Source organism: Lissotriton vulgaris, chromosome 8 (genome assembly GCF_964263255.1).
Source record: "Lissotriton vulgaris chromosome 8, aLisVul1.2, whole genome shotgun sequence".
NCBI classification, from domain to species: Eukaryota; Metazoa; Chordata; class Amphibia; order Caudata; family Salamandridae; genus Lissotriton; species Lissotriton vulgaris.
This window is the reverse complement of record NC_141696.1, coordinates 1,306,490,340-1,306,512,918: the sequence shown is the minus strand read 5'-3', so window position 1 is coordinate 1,306,512,918 and position 22,579 is coordinate 1,306,490,340. Positions and strand designations below refer to the sequence as shown.

The following is a 22,579-nucleotide window of genomic DNA, read 5'->3' as shown; positions in this document are numbered from 1 at the left end:
TCTATCCTCTCTACGGAGTGCTTTGTCAGCACGCTTACGTGATTCCTTACGCCAAAACTCTATGGCGTCCTTCTGAGATTGTCTAGCTTTCTTTTTCCATAATGCTTCTTCTACCCTCATGATGCACTCGGCATCCCACGTTCCGGTAACAGGCCATCTGTGTCTTTCGTCTAGGTGCTTGGTGTAATCGGCCCATAAATCTAGATATAATATGGCATCTATGCCATGTTTCTGATACATAAAATTGCCTGGAGTGTCCCTAGGGGGGATAGGAATTTCTTCCTCCAGTAACCCTTTCCTAGTTCCTATCTGTTTTAACTTGTTAAAGAACGGCATCTTGCTTACTTATTACTGAACGCTAGATCTTTATTCCCTACTACGAGTTTACAGCTAGTTGATACAAGAAACACAATAATACACGTTTAAACAGTCACATTCATACCACAACATTAATCACATAAAAAAAAAAAAAAAAACATTGAAGACATAGATAACTACCCCTTTTATACTAGATGTACTGCTCAACAGTACGGATACACTGGTGTAACAGTGCAGAAATTCGGAATACTTGATATACTGCTAAACAGTACAGATACACTGCCTAAAAACAGTGCAGACCGGACTTGCGTACCCAAACCCGTCTAGATACGACCCAGCAATGGTACTCACCGGGAAGCACGGAAACAGAAGGCCTCGGAAAACTCGACTGGACTCGACTCGGAACTTCGGAAGACTTCGGAAAACTTCGGAAAACTTCGGAAAACTGGTGGGCCTCTTCACACCTCGGACCTTGCTTCTTTCGGCTGGGCTCTGGTCGGGATCCTCCGCACTCCTCACCGCCTCGTCTGGGCACTGATCGCAGTCTTCGTCACCTCCGTGGGTCAGAGGGGGATGCAGGAAATCCTGCCAGTACACGTGTAGTCCGTCTAACTGATGGCAGGGGACACAGTATGCAACGCACCAACCGGCGTGTGAGGTGGGGGAGGGGTCCCTGTTCGGGCGCCAAAATGACGTAAATAATTAATTTACTCTCTTAATTTCTATGCAGGTAAGTACTTAATCAATAATAACTCAATCGGAAATGAAAGAAAACAGAGTCCGTGGTGTTAGAGTTTCTAAGGGTTTTATTCCTCAAAAAGGAATCAGGATATCATGTTCTGACCACCACAGGGGTGTCAGAAGGGATAGATGAGCGCGCTCTCGTTTATTATCCATACATAGCTTATATACTTGATTTATATCATAGGAGTCAATGTAAGAGGCGTAACAGCTGAGAGAAGACAAGATAACAGTATACACGTGGTACTAGTACATCATCAAGAGGCGTGAACTAGGCGTGAACTAGAGGTGTGTGCTAGAAACGTCACTGATAGGTGACGCAAGTGGGTGGCACCAAGGGGTGGTGCTAACAGAATGTTGCAATGTCAGCAGAAAGTCGGAAGCTTGGATGCGCGCGCAGCTGCATGACGTGTGATTGACGGGGTGCAGGGGACTTGACATTTACACTGACGGAAAGAGACAGAAGTCTGGCATGTCAGATCAACTTGTACTTCTATCATATCTGATATCTGATGTTTTAGGAACTATACTATCTGGGCGAAAAGGTCTCTAGGGCAGAAGCTATTCTATGCTGACTGTGGATGCGTGTATAAGCGCCTAAGTGTCTACATGTAGAGCGTGGGGGCTCGGGGCCTTCCTTGGAAGCATGGCAACGGAGGCTATGAATTACTTGCATTAAGACAGGTCGGCCCTTTGGCTCTGCAGCTGGAGAGGATGTTTACAGGATCTAGTAGGCAGGAATGTATTCTCGGGGAGCGGAACAGATAACTCGAAGGTTATAGTCAGTCTTGGCAGAAAACAGGCTTGAGCTGAGCGCGAGGGGCCGCGCTGAAAGTAGGACAGAGTTCACGAGTACAGAGGTAGCCTGGGCAGAGTCAGGAGCCACAAAAGAGGTTCAGATGGCAGGAATTCAGGGCCTACTCTTGCTAGAGCAGGAAAAATACGAAAAGTGTACTACAAAAAGACGGTGGCATAGCATACTTAGGAACGGACTATATAATCCATTCATGGTGCTTCTGAAAGAGGACAAGTTGACGGTGGACGCAAACGTATTGGCGTCTTCATAGCTGGCATAGGAGGGAAGTTACATGCACTTTAAGCTGGTACATGGAGTCGGTGGGGTACGCGCTAGGGAACACATCATGACCAAAATTTAATTTTCCTCAGGAGGGCACTGAGGAGGAGGCGGGGACAATCGGCGCCAGGTCGGGTAGGCCCGTTTGGCCGATGAGGATCTAGAACGAGGGCCACCAACACCACCGGAGACTTTGTGGCGCCAAGGCGCTGTGCTACCCATGGAGGTCAGTCGCTCGGCGGGATGCAGCCGGGTGCGGCTCAGGGGGTCGGCACCACAGACAGGGCCGCCAGGCGTCCGTGAATCGAGGTCCACGATAGTGTGGGCATCCGACCATCCAGGAGCGATCACCGCGTTCAAAGTCCGATCAGAGCGACACCCAGACCATCACATCGCAGGGAGATAGAAGGTGGAGGGTGCGCTGTAGCCAACGACGCTCCTCCAGATTAAGGGTCCCAGCCAAGGAGACAAAGAGGTCCGGGCGCCATGTTGGGCCGCACTCCGCGGGTCCCCAAACTTCGATTTTCCGTCGGATCAACCCGTGTACGAGTTTCACCGGGTACCTCGGCAGGTCCCAATCGGTCCGATCAACGGTTTGCGGGGGCTAGGGTGCCCCGCGGACTCCGATCTGCAGGATAATCACGGGATCAGTCCCGGAGCCGAGCTCTCAGGCGACCATCGCCATTGGCGTCCAAGCCACGCCCCCTTCGTGAACTTCTCATCATTGTTCTGTACAGTAGTATATGTTATTTTGAGAGAAAAGTTTACAGATGAAGGATTCAAATAAGATGGTGGGATTGCTGTACCTCTAAAATCCACTTTTTGTGTGCAAACTGGGGGCATATGCAGGTAATTATTGAAACAGAAAAAAGTTAGGACCAATTGTACTAAGCACTGGTCGCAAAATACTGGTCACAATCTGAGACCAGTATTTATGCGTCCAATGCAGTATTTTGCAGACCGACCTATGTACTAATAGGTTACTTCACAAAATACAGAATCTTAGTGGTTCGCTATCTGACCTAACCCATAAATATGAATGAGGCATGTTGCAAATTGTGACCCATTATGATTCAAAGCAATCACAGGGATGGTGGTGTGCTGGGGTCACCAAAGCACCATGTCAGTGACTGATTTTGAATAATCATTTGTATGTGTATTTTGTTTTTCTGAACGGAAAACGGGATGCGTTTAAACAAAAAAAAAAAGTTTAACAAACATTTTTTAAACGAAGGCAATGGTCCAAGACTCCACGCGCTAAAGAAAAATCAAGTTCATTGTGGAACAACTGGATGCAACAATCATTGCATCCACCATGGGTGTAATCATCAGTGTCTCAGAATCACATACAATCTTGTGAATGTGTTGCTCATGTGCCAGCGTTTTAAAACTCAAACAAATTGGACTGAACAACACCCGTTCTATGGAAAAGTAGCAGAAGAACAGTGACAGAGGCTAACTGCTTTCTATTTGAACCTCAACAGATGTTCGAAAATTTCCCAGTTATATATATATATATATATATCCTAGTGGCAGTCGCCACAATGGAGTTATAGTAAGATCAGCTGTTCCATAGGGACAACGTTTATTGCGTTGCTAATACCTTTGGCCCCGTTTAACGAATCTCCACAAAACTTTCCATATAGGTGTTACTATTTGACTAGTTTGGGCATGGAAAGTTTCGGGGTAATCCGTCAAACAGGGGCTGAGAAAAAAAGGGGGTCCCAAAACACAAAATCCCCATGCATTTCTTATAGACTTCGTTAGACAAGGCTACAGCAAAAACTGATGAACATAATTTAATCAAATTTGTCAGTAAGCTACATCTTGGTCAACAGATCTTGCTTTTTGGTATTTGGTTTAAATCCGTTCAGTAGTTTTTCATAAATTAAGGTTGCAAAATAATCGTATATTTGAACAGTTGGGTCTCTTGCGGGAGCGTCAATTTAAAAATAAAGCCTTCTGATTGGCCCAGGGAGCTTTCTTTCTCTTGGGCCATACCACTCCTAGGGGAGACAGACTTTTGCGGGAGTGCGTGCATTCCAGCAACATGAGAAAAATTTTGCTGGCAGTTCTTACAGGACAAGTTGTAAAAAAATAAAATAATATCATGTAGAATGCTACCGCTAGGCCCCCTGGGCCAAAAAGGGGAGGTAAAAAAAATTCAGTAAAAAATGCGGCGGGCCACATTTACTGAGTTTATGCCCCTGGTGAGCCCACACCCAGTGCTGTATTCATAAAGGGGAATTGGGCTGAATGGCCCCCACCCCAGAGCCTCCAGAGGTGGGGAGCCCACCTCCGAGGGGCCAAATTTGTTTATGTGGGGAGAGGGGCTACGTGGTCCCCTAATTGAGCCTCCAGAGGCTCTCAGGAGCCCATCCACAGGGACGAAATTTGTTTATATGGGCCTAGAAAGGCCTCAGAAAGCCCATCCCTTGGCGATTAAATTGAACACCATGGGTAGTGGGATGCTGCACCCCCTTCCCGAGCCTCATAAGTCCCCGGGAAGCCCATCCCTGGAGCAAATTACCTTAAGGGAGGGGGACTCCCTTCCTGAGTAATTAATGGCCCTGGGACCCCATGGGGCCTACTTGCAAGCTATGTCCCGGGGAGCACAGCTCCAGGACACAGCAGTTTTTCCTGCTTGAACTGCGCGGGCAGGGAAGCATGCGTTTGCTCTCGCTTGGCAGGAGCATTTTCAAAACTCTAAACTGTCTAAATATCAAACAATACAAACTATTTGGATGGCAGTTGCACAAATAGCAAAGACACCACTATTTACCCTACTTGTCAAAAAATACAATATCTCAGATTAGGCTGGTGGAAAAGCCTACAACAAAGAAACGTTTACTATCTTTCTAACCAGAGGCTACGTGGTAAAAGTATTCGTTCAACAACCGTACAATGAGGAAAGAAACATTTGCATATTCACGTTAATCACCGTTCTATTGTCTTCATTTATATTGAGGGTCCTAATTTTATCCTATTTACGGTCGAACTAATCTTTCTGGGGTTCCAGTGGCTCATTTTAGGATTTTAAAAAGTATTATATATTCTTTTGCTTTTGACTTTTTAATGAGAAATGTTTTTGTACAGGTTTAATTAACTGTACAATCAAATTAAACTAAACTTATTTACACATTTAATGGCTAACCAGTCACAATTTTGTATCTTTGTGCCTAACGCAGAGTTCAGCAGGCACTTACAATCAGATAATTCTGCAAACAAGAAGTAAACACAATTAACACCGTTATCCATATGCAAGTTAGTGCTAAAACTGGCTTAAAATTATTTGCCAATAATAAGAAGGATTCCCCTTGCTGAATAATTAAAACAAGGAATACACTGAAACTCAGTCACCACAATCAAACTGATTTGATATCCAGGGAATTTTAAAAAACACTTCAATCATTTAATTATAAATGTTGAAAAATGACATCCAATAAAATATTTCATAACACAATCAATGTAACAGATTAACAAAGATAAAATAAAACACAAATATAAAAAACAACATTAGAGGAAGGGGGAGAAGTAAAAAATAAAAACACTTCAATCAGCTTGTCAGTGAGAAGATACACTCCCACTTAGTGTGTCACTGGTATGGCTGGATTTATTATGTTAGTACAACATTTAGAATTCATGCTGGTGCAGGTGGAAGTCTAGGAGGAACGATTCTTTAAGTTTGTCCATAAATGCTTTAATAACCGGTATTTTGAACAGAGATATATGTTGTCTATTCTGCAAGTATGCTGCACTGGTAGCAAGGTGTAAGCATATTGAAATGTATGCTAGACCCGAGGTTTGAAGATGCAGCAAATTAAGAAAGAATCGTTTGTATCTGTGCTTGTATTGGGTTAACAGTTTCATTCGGACAGTATAGAACAAATCGTTCCCGTTTGGCAGCATAGCATGGTCTAGTTGTGGGCTTATGAGCTTGCTTATGAATATCCACGCATTGTTGTGGTAAGTTAAAATACCCAAATTCTATTACTTCAATAGCCTTATTGCAAGGTAAATCTCCTTGGTATTGTGAGATCTTATTTCGCCATGGTACTATGTGAGAAGCTCCGGGTTGCGGGGACTCTTCGTGTGGACTAGGGAGAGATCGAGTAGTGTGGTAAACCATGGTTGACGAGCCCATGTTGCAGCTATGAGCACTAGGTTGAGGGAGGTCAGACTGAGCTTTCTGACCACTAAAGGAAGTAGTGGGAGAGGTGGGAAAGCGTAGGCAAATATCCCCAACCAATTCATCCATAGAGCATTACCTTTGGATAGGGGTGGGGGACTTGAATGCAAAGTTTGAGCATTTTGCGTTTTGTTGGGTTGCAACAAGGTCTATTTGTGGAAACCTCTATTTCTAAAAGTGAGGTATAGGAACTTTGGGAAGTTCCCATTTGTGGACTTGGTGCTGTGTCCTGCTGAGAAGGTCAGCACTTGATTGCTTATCCCTGGTACATGTTCTGCCAGGAGATTAATGTTTTGATGTATTGCTAAGTTGCATATGTTTTGGGCTATGCATGTTAATTGAAGAGAGTGAGACCCCCCGCCCCCTACTTTTTTTAGATGGTACATCGTCTATTCGGACTAGTACAACTTTGTGTGGTAGGTGAGGTAGGAACACTTTTAATGCAAGGTGAACCGCTTGAAGATATAGGTAATTGATATGGAGACCCCTGTGTTTGGAGTTCTATACACCGTGAATTGTAAGATTTTGAAGGTGAACTTCCTAACCCAGCGGGGAAGTATCCGCTGTGAGAATGACTTGGGGAACTGGGTATAGAAACGGCCACCCTTTGGACAGGTTTTGTGGATTCTACCACTGCAGAGAGTTATGTGTATGATCACTCTACCACTAGATCGTATGACCCACTGACTGTGTCCATTTACATGAGAGGCATTCTTGCAGCGGTCTCATATGTAACCGGGCATGTGGGACTATTGAGTTGCAAAATGCCATCATGTCCAAAAGTCGCATGAATAGCCGGACTGTGACTCGGAAGTCCTTGTTGGCATTTGTTTTTGCAGTCCGGGTATTATTTACGCGACCGCGGCCTTTGAGGAACCTGTGGTGTCTGTGGAGGCAGACCTAGCACCCTGTTTGAAATTGGGTTGACAAAAGGATCCACAGTAGGTGGGAGTTTGAAGGCCCCCCACTGATTTTTACACATCAGTGTCCTTTTTTATTTTTTCAAGAGCTGTGTCTACCTGAAGGCCAAAAAGGTGCTCTTTGTTAAAGGGGAGATTAAGAATTGCCTGCTGCACTTCAGGTTTAAATCCAGAGACACAGATCCAAGCATGTCTATGTAAAACAAGGCTGGTGTTTATGGCTCTAGCTGCAGTGTCCACGGAGGCTAGTGCGCTTTTTATGGAGTTATTGGTGATTAACTTCCCCTCATTGACTATTTCACAATCCCCTGGGAGGTGTTGGAGGAGCCCCTCCATTTCATCCCAATGAGCCATGTCGTTACGAGCCAGAAGAGCTTGGCTGATGGCGAGAACACCAATATTTAGCAGACTGTGCTGCTATCCTTTTTCCAGAGTGTACTGCAGCACCAAATGATGGAGGGAATGCTGAATGAATCAAACATTCACCACCAGTCAAGGGATCTGGGTTACATTCATTGTTCTTTTGCTCATTATGCCACCCCAGTTTGGACCCAGCCCTATGCACATAAGTTGTGACCCTGCTCCTCATGGGAACAGTCCAGTCCGAACTGCCAAGGTGGGTCCTCCTTGGACCATAAACAAACATCCTGGAGCTTGTTTCGGGGAAACACCCCTCATCAGCCCGGCTAGCTTGAATCCAGTGGCAGAGCGAGCAAGTGCCCCATGTCTTGGCCCACCCATCCCACTTAGGGTGAAAAGAGCTGCAGCAACAAATACTGAATTAATCACACATCCTGTTTCCGGAGGCATCAATAGATTTTTACTCTTTTTCTGGTGTGTTCTTTCAGCCACACGGAGTCCCTTACCAGGTTGCCGCTGCCCGGGGCGTTGCCTCGCCACCGCCGGTCTCCTCGCCACCGCCGGTCTCCTCTGCCAGACTGCCGGCGCTGCTGCCTGCCTGCCTGCCCAGAACGCTGCCTCACCATCGCCGGTCTCCTCCCCCCGCCGCAGCCTCTGTCCATCTGTGCTGCCGCTGAGTGTGGGAGTCAGAGACTACAGCTCCCAGAAGCCTCCGCGACCGGACCGGAGGTCGCGTCGAGGCTGAGCGCCCCAGGAGGCGCTCAAAAAGGGGCATCACTTGCTGGGGAGCGGGTGTTCTTTCAGCCACACGGAGTCCCTTACCAGGTTGCCACTGCTGCTGCCCGGGGCGTTGCCTCGCCACCGCTGGTCTCCTCGCCACCGCCGGTCTCCTCTGCCGGACTGCCGGCGCTGCTGCCTGCCTGCCCAGAACGCTGCCTCACCATCGCCGGTCTCCTCCCCCCGCCGCAGCCTCTGTCCATCTGTACTGCCGCTGAGTGGGGGAGTCAGAGACTACAGCTCCCAGAAGCCTCCGCGACCGGACCGGAAGTCGCGTCGAGGCTGAGCGCGCCAGGAGGCGCTCAAAAAAGGGCATCACTTCGCGCGTCGCGGGATGCGCGCGGGCGGGCACCGGGCTAAGCCCGGGCAAAGGGCGGGCCCTCTGAGGCCCTCAGAGGTCAACAGTGGTCGGGCGGGCCACCCATCTAACTTCCATCCAAAGTTGAGCCTGTTGTTCCAAACATGGGGAAACGTAATACCATTACTTCTACCAGCACACATATACAGGCCACCGCAGATCCTGCATCTTCCCAACTCTCTTTTGAGAGTCTACTGGAAAATGCTTTTAACGAGATTGCAGAGACAGAGAGGAGGTTGTCATTGGGCTCCTTCAACACCAGCCAACCTACTATTATAGTCTATACCAAACACACCATGCCTCTACTTCCAGAAGTTATTGTGGTGAAACCTATCCCTGCGATCAGCTCATCTGAATCACCACAAGAGGGAAGCACCCCCGATATAGCTAGTGATATCCATCTTGACCCCGCGTTGCAACCCGCGCCACCCCCCACAACTATGAGCACCGAGACCGCCGGTGCAAAACGTAAAAGGGGTCCAGCAAAGACAACAATAAACAAGAGGAAGCAGCCCCTAAGGAGTAACGACCAGCCAACTCCACAGAGTATGTGGACTAGGGGGAAGAAACAACCAACAGGGGTTCAAACAGTATGTTCTGACTCAGGGGAACATTCTGGTATCGCTATACCAAACGAGGATATAAATTCCATCTGTACACAGACTGACTTCCCTAACGAAAGCACTCTCCAATCTAAACTCAATGGAAACCTTATAGAGACCATTGTCGATACAATTTTTAAGCAATTGGAAGGTCAAATGATCAAACAATTTAATATTATTTTTAAGAGACTTGATAGACTGGAAACCCTCGTGAAAAACGAAGAAGCAAAGAGGAAAGGTATGGCCTGCCTAGATCAAATTAGAGTCGAACGACTGTTAAAAGACTTAGAGACTATCACTAGCGCCCTATCTAGCGGAGGTCCCACCATAAACTGTAATCCAGCTATAGCTAAAGGGGCTAAAGGGGCACCCAGCACTAGTACCCCCTCTATACCTACTTTACCGCTGAGGGAAGTAAATAAAAGGCAAAACCATTCTGCTCCAACTCCCCCATCCATCCCTTTGCCACCCTCCGGTCTACCTTGCACCACAAACTCCATCGATAATACCCAGAAGAGTAATCCTCCCAGAGGCACAGCCAAGCAGAAGGTATCTCCCAACCTTGGCCAGGACAAGGGACAACCGGAGGACAACAGGCCGATAAAACATCAAGGTCCTGCTTTACATCTTCCTCCTGAGGCTTGCCCTTACGTCTTGGTTCTGGCTGGCATACCACGGCTTAGGGAGGGTCAAGGAGAATCCTGGGTCCAGTTACATAACAAATGCATTGACTGGTTAACTAAACATAAGGGGGTCGGCTATGACATATCCAACGAAATTCTTTCTGCACGCCGGGTGACCTGGGTTGGACCTCTGTTCAAAAACATCAACGGAGACTGTATTACAATCAACTTCAGGAACCCGGGCACAGTAAAATTCTTATTAAACAAGAATTACAACCAGCACGGCCCAGCTACTGTGGTGACCCCCTTACCTCTGAGTTACTTTTACAGACCCCCACATAGAATGTTGCAACCACCCCTCTTGTTTCCGTTATATAATAGATTCTCGGCACTATCTGACCAGGGCACCTTGGACTGACTGCCAGCCACCCAGGAAGATTCAGCTGCAGCGGTGTCCGATGCTGAACTTTCGCAGAGAGTAGAGTCTGTGGGGTTTTTGATACCATCTGACCTTCCCCTGCCACCCAATGCACAATGTGATCCATTAGCCAACCCAACACCCATTGCCCAGGTCCCTGTCCAGGATGTTCGTCCATTGCCCGACGAGAACTTGTCTATTATAAGCTGGAACATTGCTGGGCTGAAGGCATAAATGGAAATTAAAGCCTGGAAAGATAGGGTAAACCGCTATGATGTCTTAATGTTTCAGGAAACTTGGTGTACAACCCATTTGCTACTTGAAGGGTATAGTTGTCACAATAGGATTGTACCGGCCCCTCCCTTAGGCCGCCCTAGTGGGGGATTATCGATCTGGGTAAAGATAACCGCAGAGGTAAAAACAGAAGCATTACAAAATAAAGACCCAAGTTTTATGGCACTGATATACACAAGAAGGGTAAAACTATGTCTAATTAATTTCTACAACAATGATTTTATATCCCACCCTAATAGTAATTTTTTAAGCTTGTTCAATTTTATTGATGAAATAGTGGAGGGACGGAAATATGGGAAGTTTGATGGTATTTGCATAGGAGGGGATTTCAATGCACACATTCATTTAAGAAATCCCCCTTGTAAGAGAGGTGTAGAACTATCTGATCTCCTCGCAACCAGAGAACTCGTAAACACTATGGAGTTTGCCGGTACTTGTACAAGTACTGCCCCGGTCCCCACTTACATCGGTCATGGGAGCGCAACAACGATCGACTATATATTTGTCTCTCCCTCCCTTGCTGATGTTTTATTAAAGGCAGAGGTAGTGTGTAACGTATATAGTGATCACTACCCAATTGTGATTTACCTGAAATCATTAGGGGGAAAAATATCAAATAGTGTAATCGGGGCAACAAACCTGGAAGCCTCGACGGACAGATTAAGGGTTGTCTAGAGGGGGGTAGACAACAAGGGTGTATTGGCCAGAGTGATTAAGAAACATCCAGTATTGATCTCGGACTGTCTTGCTTTTGATAGCTGCGGGGGCAATATGATTAAATCATTCTGAGAACTCTGCTACGGAATAAAATGCGAGATCTCTAAACCAGCATCTAGGAAAACTGAGGAAGCCCAAGATGGTTTGATGCCTCTTGCTCAAAAGCAAACCGGGACTTAAGGGCTGCTCATGGCCAAACCGCGGGATACTTCCCAGGTAAGGTTCTTGAGAGCAAGGTACAAACTCACCTTACGTACCAGATCCAATGAATTAGTTAAAGATCACTGGGAATCCCTTGCCCGTATGGCTGCCCTAAAGGACACCCCAGGGTTTTGGAGGGAGGTTAAGAACCTAAGATCTATTGGTTCAAACATAACACCAATCAATTGTAACATCACAGGGCCTGTGTGGGTTGACCACTTCTCGAAGATCTATGCCGTATCTGGCAACCCCGCAGAAACTGTTCCCCCTCCAACACCTTTGAATATTACATTGCTTGAGGTAGAGGATGCCATTGCAGAAAGTGCCGGTAATAAAGCCCCTGGCCCTGACGGCCTTTCTATTGACCAATTAAAAAGTGAAATTGACTTTTGGGCCCCGTTGCTGTGTAATGTTTTTAACAATCTAACTTTTGAATCTATCCCTGAAACATGGTCCAGCAGTACTATTGTACCCATTTTTTAAAAAGGCGACAGGCTAGATCCTGGGTGCTACCGCCCAATATCATTAATTGATAACACTCTGAAAGTCTTAGGTAGGGTAATTTTTAAAAGAATTAGAACCTGGGCGGAGGAAAGTACCATTTTACACCCAAGCCAGCTAGGTTTCCGAAGCAATGTGGGTACAGTAGAACAATGCCTGAACCTGAATTTAATAATGGCTAAATATACCATCGCTAAAAAATCCCCCTTATATTTTGGTTTCATGGATTTGAGTTCTGCCTTTGATTTTGTAAATCGCTCCCGTTTATGGTCCGTCCTACTTAATTATGGTTTAGATGATTATTTAGTTTACTTTTTATCTTACCTCCATAGCGACCTAAGAGCCCGTGTGCGCATTAACCACACGGGCGAAGTTTCTAGTGATATTTTAATCAGCAGGGGGTCAGACAGGGTTGTGTTCTGGCCCCTCTGCTTTTTATCCTATACATTAATGAGCTGAGTAGTTCCCTGAGTACCCTAACAAAAGATGTACCGTATGTAAATGGCACTCCCATACCTACCCTTCTTTACGCGGACGATGCGGTCCTAATGGGCCGCACCCCAAAGGCACTGCGTATCTTAATTTCAGGTTTTGTTACTTTTATGGCTGATTTAGGTTTAACCACAAATTTTAATAAATCACTTATTATGACCTGTGGTCCAAAAAAGTATAAAATTATTGAGATCATGTCAGGGGGAAATGTTTTAAAAAGCACCTGCACTTTCCCATACTTGGGGCTGTTGTTCTCTAACACTGGTTCTTGGCAACCACATGTCTCCTATGCGAGGAATAAATTAGGTAAAGTGATCAACTCAATAATTTCCCTGCGCCAACCTAATCATGCTGATGTGATCACGCCTTTACTAAAGATCTATCAAACCCAATGCATCCCAACAGGTACCTATGGCGCAGAGGTATGGGGACATACAAATTGTCTCCATATCCAGACAGAAGAAAATAGATTCTGTCGGAAGGTGCTGGGTGGAGTCATCTGTGCCTCAAACTACATATGCCACAGTGAATTAAATATCCCTTATATAGAGGACTTTGTCAGATCAAGACCTGCCCTTTTTTGGCTAAAGATATGGCAGAACCCTGCAGCCTCATTGACACGTGACATAATTTCAGATTGTTTAAAATGTGACAGGGCACATTGTATACCATGGTTGAAAGCCGTGAATGAATGTCTAATAAGTGTAGGGCAAGGACACCTGTTTACAACTCCCAATCTCATAGACCGCTCACATAAGATTCTGATTCAAAGGGCTCTGTATAACCTTTATAGAGAAGAGCGGGAAAGGAACGATTTCCCAAAGTGTACAGTTGCAAAGTATATGGGCCATTTGGAGCCCCCTGCTTGTTACCCTGCCCGCCCCAGAAATACCTACGTTTAAATCTTGGTAGACGGAACAGGAGTTTACTATTCCGTTTTCGGGACGGGAGCATCGTAAATCTGCTAAACTTTCCTTTGGGTTATAACAAACATTTGGAAACCTTAAGCTGTCCGTGTAACCCGATTAAGAAACAAAGTCTCATGCACTTTATGTTCTTTTGTGGTTTTTATAAACTGTTTACTGTCCATTATTTAATGCCATACTGTCGGAAACATGACCTGTTGGATTTTAAGATAGCGTTGAGGAATTTATTAATGTTAGGATCAGATGAAATAATATTTAGAGTGAGTTGTTTCCTTAAAGCCGCCGTTCGCTCGCGAGCTACTTTGCACATTGACTGATAAAATTTGTACATTGCACTTTGTATCGCTTAACAATTTGCACATCTGTAATTTGCACATACATCTGTCCTGATTTTACCTTTGTCTTTGTCCCACATTTTATAGTTGTCGCTATTTTTAAATGATCTAATTTTTAAATTACATATATTGTCCTCTTTTAATATGTACCTGCATTGTTGTAGAATTAGTTAGACTAAATTTTAGTTGTTTATTTTTGTATTCATTGCCATTGTATTTGTTATGCACTTTTATGGATGTTTTATTCCGAATAAAGATCTTTGACTGACTGACTGACTCTTTTTCTGGTGGAGGTGCGTCCCCAGTTGTTTGGGAGTTTGCCCTTTTCCTTGCATTAGCCACTACCCGGGAATCTGAGGTTAATTGTCCTCTAATGAATATAGGATCAGATGGTGCAGCCTTATATTTTTTTGTCAATTTTGGTGTTATTATTCATGCCTTTACAGGGTCTTTAAAAACGTTATATGCATGACGTATCATTCCCTTAAGGAGTGATAAATATTGTGACCACCTATGAACAGTAAACAGTGTTTCGAAAAGGACAAAGAAATATATGCTTGCTCTGACTCACAAAGTCAGGACCAGACCAGGGTTACCAACTTGCTCTGTTATCAGAGTACCCTTTTTCCTGCCCTCTGGTTTCATGTAACAAATCAGTCAGTTACGGAATTAGTAATTCTGGTTCAGTTCAATTGATCAAACTTCTGCACCTGAAAACAGTATTTTGTAAAAGGTAAGGCCAAAACTGGAACAGTTGTGTCGTAGTGCCATGGTGCCCGCTAGTAAAGCTAGCCATATATGGTCCTTGGTGAGCCGATTAAAAAAGAACTAGTAGGCTAGGTCCCCTATGCAAGCTGACAACTCAGTGTCACTGAGAGACTTCATTCCATTCTCATGACAGAAAGGATGAAAAATTAAACGTCTTGAGGGGGGCAATGTAGTCCTGACGGGGAGAGGGGGGAGTGGGTTGGGGGTGGTGATTACAATTTGTCTGCATTGATGAGTTCAAAATTGGGGGTCCAGTGGGGCATGTCAATGTTTGTTGGGGGGTCTGTCGTGGTAGGTGGGTTTAATCATTTTTAGTGAATCTGTGGCTGATTTTATTTGTAATGGTCAATGAACTTTCGTTGCTAACTGTTGTGCAATGTTATGGAGCTGCTTATCCAAATAAAAAGATTTTTAAAAAAAAACATCTTTTTGAAAAAAAACCTATTTTTCCTTGTCTGATACATTAATAGCAATGTGTTCTAGAGTAATCCTTTCTAGGCCACATCACTGTGTGGCTGGGCATCACCATTCAAGTTGAACACCTTTAAAGAGAACAGTGCATCCAGTGTAATGCCTGCAAAATCGGATTTAGAAATATGCGATTCTTAAAACACAGTCCCAATGCATTGCCTTTGTACATCTATTATTGCAGCCAATTTTTCAAAGCTGGGAGTATTGATCATCCTTTTGTTAAACTCTTTACAATTTGTCAACAAATACTATTGCACTGAATTCATACAGCCACTACACATACTACAGCATCAACAGGTATAACCACAGAGGAGCCCTATGGTTGAGTCTCAGCACCTCTCACATTTGCTGCATGTAAAAAAGATTCATTCAATCAATCTTTTAACATTTCGACTTTCTGCATCCCATAAAACAATACTCAAATGGTCCTTCTCTACACCAGAGATGTGGCGCTAGTGGTATTAACAGAAATGTGGTGTGAAGCTTATAGAAGCATTTGAAATGTTTTAAAATAATCCTCATGAGATACAGATGCAATTCCCTGACTGGGGTCTCTTGTATGTAAGCTCAGAACGTGTGTGGTTTATTTGTACGAGGCAAGCGTTGACATCCGCTTGAAACCAGGTGTGTGCGGGACAAGATAGTGATCTCCTTCAGCAGGCTGTATTAGTCCATTGCGGACATGCTAGCCTGCACATGGTGCTTCTCAGGTCCCCCTCTTTGTAACTAGTTCTAGCTGGTGAATAGGGAGAAGGCTGCACAGCAAATTACCTTTGTCAGATTAGGCTTCCCCCAGCTCTAATGAAACACTGCCAGCTTCTTGTATTGCTACTTGTAAGCAAGGTAATGGGAACATATGGAGAGGTCTGACTGGCCTGGAATCAACAAAACAACCTTGACCAGTCCATACTAGTCTGACTTCGGATTCTTAGCTTCAGAGCCCAAACATAGTTGGATGGCTGCAGGAAGAAACACTTCTCCAGAACCCGGCAATATTGTATTCTAGGATTTGTGTAGCTCTTCATATCCCTGATAAGGCTCCAAAGCACTTCTGGATCATCAGCTAAAAGGCAACCCTATTTGTTATGCAGGTTGGGTTTTGTGAAGCCTGTGTGAGAAACATCAGAGTGAAGAAAGAGACACAAGTGCTATGGGTGCCCTGCAGGAGCGCACGTTCGTGAGAGACCAGTGCTCTCAGTGTATCACTATTGTTATATTTACTTACTTCTAAATAGAAGTTCTAATCTTCTTTGATGCTCTAACACTGACTGAATACTGGCGCTATTGATTGATGTTTACTATCACACCTTGTCTGTGTTTGTAGCCCAGATACCCATTGAAGTAAGTCTTGATTGCATGTCCTCACTACCAAACATCCAAGATCCCCAAAGGCAGTAGTAACCTGGTGATCCGATTGGAGTAAAATAGTATTATGGTTCTGGGACATGAATGGTAAACAGCAGTAAACTGCCTGATAACCACTGACTGCCTCAGGACCCAAAGGAGTTTCAGGTTTCTTCAACTTCTAGGGGTCTCACATAGGAGTAGGTAGATTGGCCATCTCTTTACCAGCGTTCCCATGAAAGGGTTGTGCTTTTTTTCTGACAATGGTTATCAATTCCAAATTAAAATGCACAACATTATTACTGAGATTCAGACTGCCAACAAGAACATAATTTTTTAGACTTTCAACCCCTTTTTCCTTTTTGGGATTAGGGGCCACGGGGCACCAATGAGATCTGTGGGTATTTGTGAAAATGGCATATGATAAACCCAGACATCTTCGAATATCTTTTCTGAAAGGTTGATGGGCAGGTGTAAACTTTCTACATGTTCAAAGTAGTTGGAATCTCATGATGCTTACCATCCTCCAAGTCCCCTTCACTCGGTTCTCTGATGAAATATCACAGACAAAATTATCACCCTAAAAATATCGAGGACAAAAATATGGACTCTTTATTTATACTTTGTTGCCGATATTTTTGACTTCTCATACAAATGGTCACAATATAGTAAAAAAATATATGGTAAGAATATTTAATTTTAATGATTATACAATACACTATATATTAACTTTAGTACCTATGTACACCAAAAATGAATGTCTCCTTGTGTAATGTAACTGTTTCTCAGGTAAAGTGCTCCAAAACCTTCAGGTCGAGTTCCCGCTTCATAAAACTAGACAAAAAAAACTATCACATTACACAGACATATTAATGTTTAGCTCTAGGTTAACAACCCTTTGTGCTGTCTCCTTGTCCACCTATATTAGGTTTATTGTTCCGCCCCTCATGTTGTTATTGTATACATTTTGTAATCTTTTAATAAAAAGTATTTGTTAAGTCCATTTTATGTATTTTTACTTATGTTTAAATGATACATTTATTTATGTTAATATCTTGTAAATATTTTAACTTCTATATTTTTATGTGTGTACACTTTACAAAATTAACATCTATAACTCTGTCAAGATCATGGAACAGCCAACCACAATATTATGAGGATTAGGAACACAAGTATTAAGTCATTAAATTGTGACCTTTAAAAGTAAATCGGATAGTGTATTAATAACCAAGCAGTTTTGGCATAGAGGCCAAACTTTCAGGCCAAATAATTTGAATCCCATCTCAGAAACAAAATCCTGCTCCACAAGACTAAAAAGATGTTACCACTAACCCTCTAGGGACTCTCATCAACATCAAATTGATCATCACAAATGCTGCTAACATCCATGATCTTAACAAAATAACTCAGTACACATCCTTGCTAACAATGAGAATTGGTTTACTGATTCATCATTGTGCTTCAGCAACCCCTACCTGCCAACTATAACAATATACGCAAAATGTAAGAACAGGTGGGGTTGTGTTGTGTCAGCAAGCTTCAGTATCTTCATATCTTGCATAGCCTACTTGCAAACTCTTTGAATACCTTTTCATTAAATGAATCATCAACACTTGCCACATCTTTCATTGGTGCACTTGCTGAGCACCTCCACTTAACCCCTTCCACGCTCATGACGAGCTGGGCTCGTCATGGCGTAGCCTCCTCGCACGCTGATGACGAGCCCAGCTCGTCATGAAACAATGTAAAATAGCAATATCCAGCACAGGAGGGGAATTGCCTTAGCAGCCATGGAGTTAAAGGACACTCATCTTTCCTAACAGACTTAACCTAGTTCAACACATGCTATCGCTTTCAAACAGAATTCTCCACATGGGTACCCAAGTGAAAGATCTAACAAACACATACGGTCATGGGACAGAAGAGGATACAGAAAATGGATCTATTTGCAGAAACATTTTACACGGAAACCAGTCATTTACGGCTAGTACAATTAAACGTCTTGGAGAGTTACATACAAGTTTAAGTGTTGGGGGTGGCAGAGCAGACATTAACAATATAACAGATATTAGTAAATTCCACATCGAAATTTTAGTAAGGGATATTTGTGTATGAGAAACGTCGGCCATTGTAAGACTGACAATTCAAAGAAACTGACTCAATCTAATGTGATCAATCGATGGCTTCACTTGCCAGTGATCTCCTCTCTGGCCCTTTCACAAGCCATTGTTATGTTAAATATTTCACATGATGGGTAGTAAACTGGATGGCTTCTTACCTGGACACTTGTTATTGAGGTGAACTGGTAAGCTTTTACAAGAGCGTAGTTTGCTTCTACATCCACTATCCCCAGAAGAAGGTACTTCCACCACTTATTCTTCACAATGTACAAAAGGCTACTTTCACCTGTGTTAAATAAACATAAAGAACACGTACTCAGCCATCAGAAATTCAGACGGTAAAGTGCGATTACATTTTATTTTTGTCATCAAAAGTTGAAATATCTATTCATGCAAGTATGAGAACTGCATTTTCAGAGGGATCACTGCATGCTTAGATATCTAATCGGATTTAGTTATCATTATGACAACACTGGCTGTGTGTACTTGTGGACGGCATTTGTGGAGATGCACAGAATACCTCAGAGGTAGTCTACATTTATTTAGCCACATAAACAAACATATACCAAGGCGGACATTTTGAAAGAGCTTACACGCCAATTGCACCCTCTGGATTTATTCAACTGAAATTTGAGAATGAATTGGGAATCTGTGAAGTTCTTTCCCAATTGACCGCAGAGGAAATGCTTGTGCAAAGGCGACAGAGATCCAGACCAGCTCTGAGATACTCTTCAACATGCCTGGAACACATCTGAATTAAACTGGCACTTAGGTTGCAGATATAATGTTTTGCGCACAGAAGGCAATTTTCTAAAGCCACTGTTATCCACAAATTGACCAATCCACAAATTAATTCTGTTACCATTAACATGAATATATACTTTTTTGAATGGTTCTCGTTCAAGAACAGAATAGATGTACACATTATAATTTAAAAAGCAGGCTTTCAGATCATGAAAGTGGTGCATATCTTCAGAGGCTGATTCATAGTCACCAAGTATATCATCCTACCATCCTTCCCTGTGGCACCGAGGAGACAATGTCTGTAGCAACGCATTGAATGATCACCGCCACACTTGGCATAATTATTTGTGTTGAGAACTTACAGTCTGCAGGTCCATAACATAAGCACTGCATAAACAAAACAGCACTGGGAGCTGGCCAAACAGGACATGGATGACAAAGCACCATCACTTTGCAGACTCTATTGAAGGAAGCCATTAGTTTAGCATATGGTTTCAAGCCATCAGTCAGATCGTGACTAACTCACATCGGGGTTAATCCATACCACTCCTCATATATGCAACGCACACAAAAAAGCCTGCATCTTTATCTAAGCAAGGTGCAGTGCAAGCACCAGCCCTTGATCGGCCAATGGCATCCCATAATCACACCATGTTTGTTTGCATGTACGTCTGCGCTTGTGACTGGGTGCAAGTGAATTTTGGGGGGTATATGTGATGAGTTTGAGCTTTGAGAATGGGGATTAGTTGGGGTCCTGGCGCTCTCAGGGCACTGGGGGCACACCGTGACCCAGCGGTGTGCCACATTCTGTGCAACCTTTGCCTACCATGGTATATTAGTGGCCAATTCTTAACATACTGCAGGCATTCCTGGTGACATTTTAGCTATGCTTGGCACAACAGTAGTCATGCTTGACAAACTACTGGCGATTCATGGCATATTAAGGGCCCATTTTTGTCATTCTGCTGCGATTCTTGCCAATGTTCTGGCTAGGTGACTGGAAAATGGTGCCCCATCTGTGACTAACTCTGATGCTCTCAGCCTCAATCTCACTATCTTTGGCATCACAATGGTCTTTACTTGACATATTGTGGCCATTTTGACAACATTCCAGCTACTCCCGCCATTGTGAAGAGCATCCTCGACATACTAATGGCTACCCATTACATAATGATGGTACTGGCACTATGGTGCCAATGCTTGATTTATGGTTGCCATTCTTGACATCGTTTGGCCTATCCATGGCATACTGGGGCAGAAAATTCCTTCCACATGATTAACATCCCTGAAATTTAATGATGATGCTAAATGGGCACAGACGGCACATTCTGTTCTGTTGTGACAGTAGTACATGCAAAGGGCTGGTAAAATGCCAAACTGATATTTAGAGACAACTGTGTGTTTAATAAAATGAAAATCTGGTATCTAAAGACACAAATACCTTTTTTTTTTTTTAACTGACAAGCTTCTGATTGGGAAAATTGAGCTTATTGATCAAAAAAGAAAAGAAATTATTTCTTGGTGAAATATCTGTATTTTCGCACACCAGCAAGCTGATGTTTCAGAGAAAATAACTGTATTTCTAATACACATTTAAAGCGGAGGCTTTCAGGCATTAAAAAAAACCAATATTTGTATGTTATGTTTTTAAACAAAAGGCATCTTTTATATACACAAGTATCCTTATATTAGTATTAGTAATGCTTCTTGGCGGCAGACATAGGAACATTTATTTATTTACTTATTTTTGGGTTTTTGTAAATTTCATCATTCATCCCTTGGAGGATATCACAGCGCTGATACACCAAGCTGGCATTTGTAAAGGCATTACATGGCAGAGAAACCCCATATCTGTGTTGTAAACAGCCAGGTTTTTAATTTCTTCCTCAATTTGAAATGTTTTTTCTGTAAGAAGCAGATTTAAAGGTAGCTTGTTTCACTGAATAACCACTAGATGAGAAAAGGAGGGGTCTCCAGCTCCAACTCTTTTTATCCTTGTTGAATTGGCCAATGCAAAATGGCGAGAACTCAGATGTCGAGTGAGTGTGTCGATTTCCAATCTGGTTTGTAGGGTTACTGGGCCTATCTTATACAGCGCTTTGTGCACATGGCAAAGTAATTTGAAATTCGCTCTTTGTTCCAGTAATGGTTGCCTACGCACTCCTAGGCCCAACCCAAACTATTCCTCCTCACCTTGATGCTCCACCATATTCACCATGATTGACTTCACTGACTGGTCTTCTCCTGCCCCCTTTTGATATGGGAGCCAATTCAGGAACAAGAGAACAGGTCCAACCTAATCTCCAATCTATTTAAGCACGTCTTTACATCAGCATAAGTATCCCTTCTTAGTAAGGACATTACTGTTTGTATTACTGGGAGAAACTTCTTTACACTGCAACCAGAACTACAACCATTTTTTGGCAAACTTCGGTTAAAGACATTATTTGTTGACAAAACAAAGTGAATCCCTCATGGGGATGAGACCACCATCCACATTCTACCTCACACCCCCCTCATCAAGTGCCCATCCAGAATCAGTTGCATTTAAAGAAAATAGTATTGAGGGATTGAACACACATGAAGGAAGAGAGATCATTCACACATTAGAACTTCACACTAGCAGAATGCAGCTATTACAAGATTTAAAACAGAACACATCCCTAATCATAAAGCCAGCTGATAAAAGGGGAGGGATAGTGATGAAGGACATACAAGACTATGATACAGTTGAACAAGGCAACACTACACCAAATTGCTTGGTAACCCATTAGAGAAAATACAGAAGAGACTCCTGTCTCGTCCCTCTACATAGAACAAAAGGATCCAATAGTGTCCCAATACCTGTAAACCTAGCAAGGGGCGCCCAGTAAAGGAGCCTTCGCCATATCATATAATTATGTCCAAAACCCATAGTTTCCAGTGTTGCAAACATATATTTCCATTCCAATGTGTCAAATGCCTTAGTTGCTTCCAGTGACTGCACTGCAGTAGACTCCTGTAGGTGTATGGTATAATCTAAGCAAACAAATAGACACCACAAACTAAGCTGTGCATTTCTACTTTGTTTGAAGCCCGACTAATTGGAGTGTATGAGGAGGATATGATCTTTCTGAGTTTACTTACCAATATATTTGCCAGTATTTTGCTCTCAATGTTTAAGAACGAGATAGTTCTATAGGTCTCACATTTAACTGTGGTCTGTCTTGGCTACAACAACAATCGCGGCCATGCGAAGGTCTCTTTGAAACATGCCGTTTGTTTTGGCCTCTAGGAACATATTGT

General features: G+C 43.4%; 1 protein-coding gene across 3 annotated transcripts in view; it reads right to left on the bottom strand.

Annotated features, from left to right (window-relative positions):
- SLC35F2 (solute carrier family 35 member F2) overlaps window positions 1–22,579 on the bottom strand; it is a 322,015-nt gene that overhangs the window by 159,780 nt on the left and 139,656 nt on the right. For all 3 annotated transcript variants that reach the window (XM_086935238.1, XM_086935239.1, XM_086935240.1), the window contains exon 3: window positions 18,709–18,836. In XM_086935238.1, the coding sequence (XP_086791364.1) occupies window positions 18,709–18,836 (128 nt within the window). The remainder of the gene's footprint in view (window positions 1–18,708; window positions 18,837–22,579) is intronic.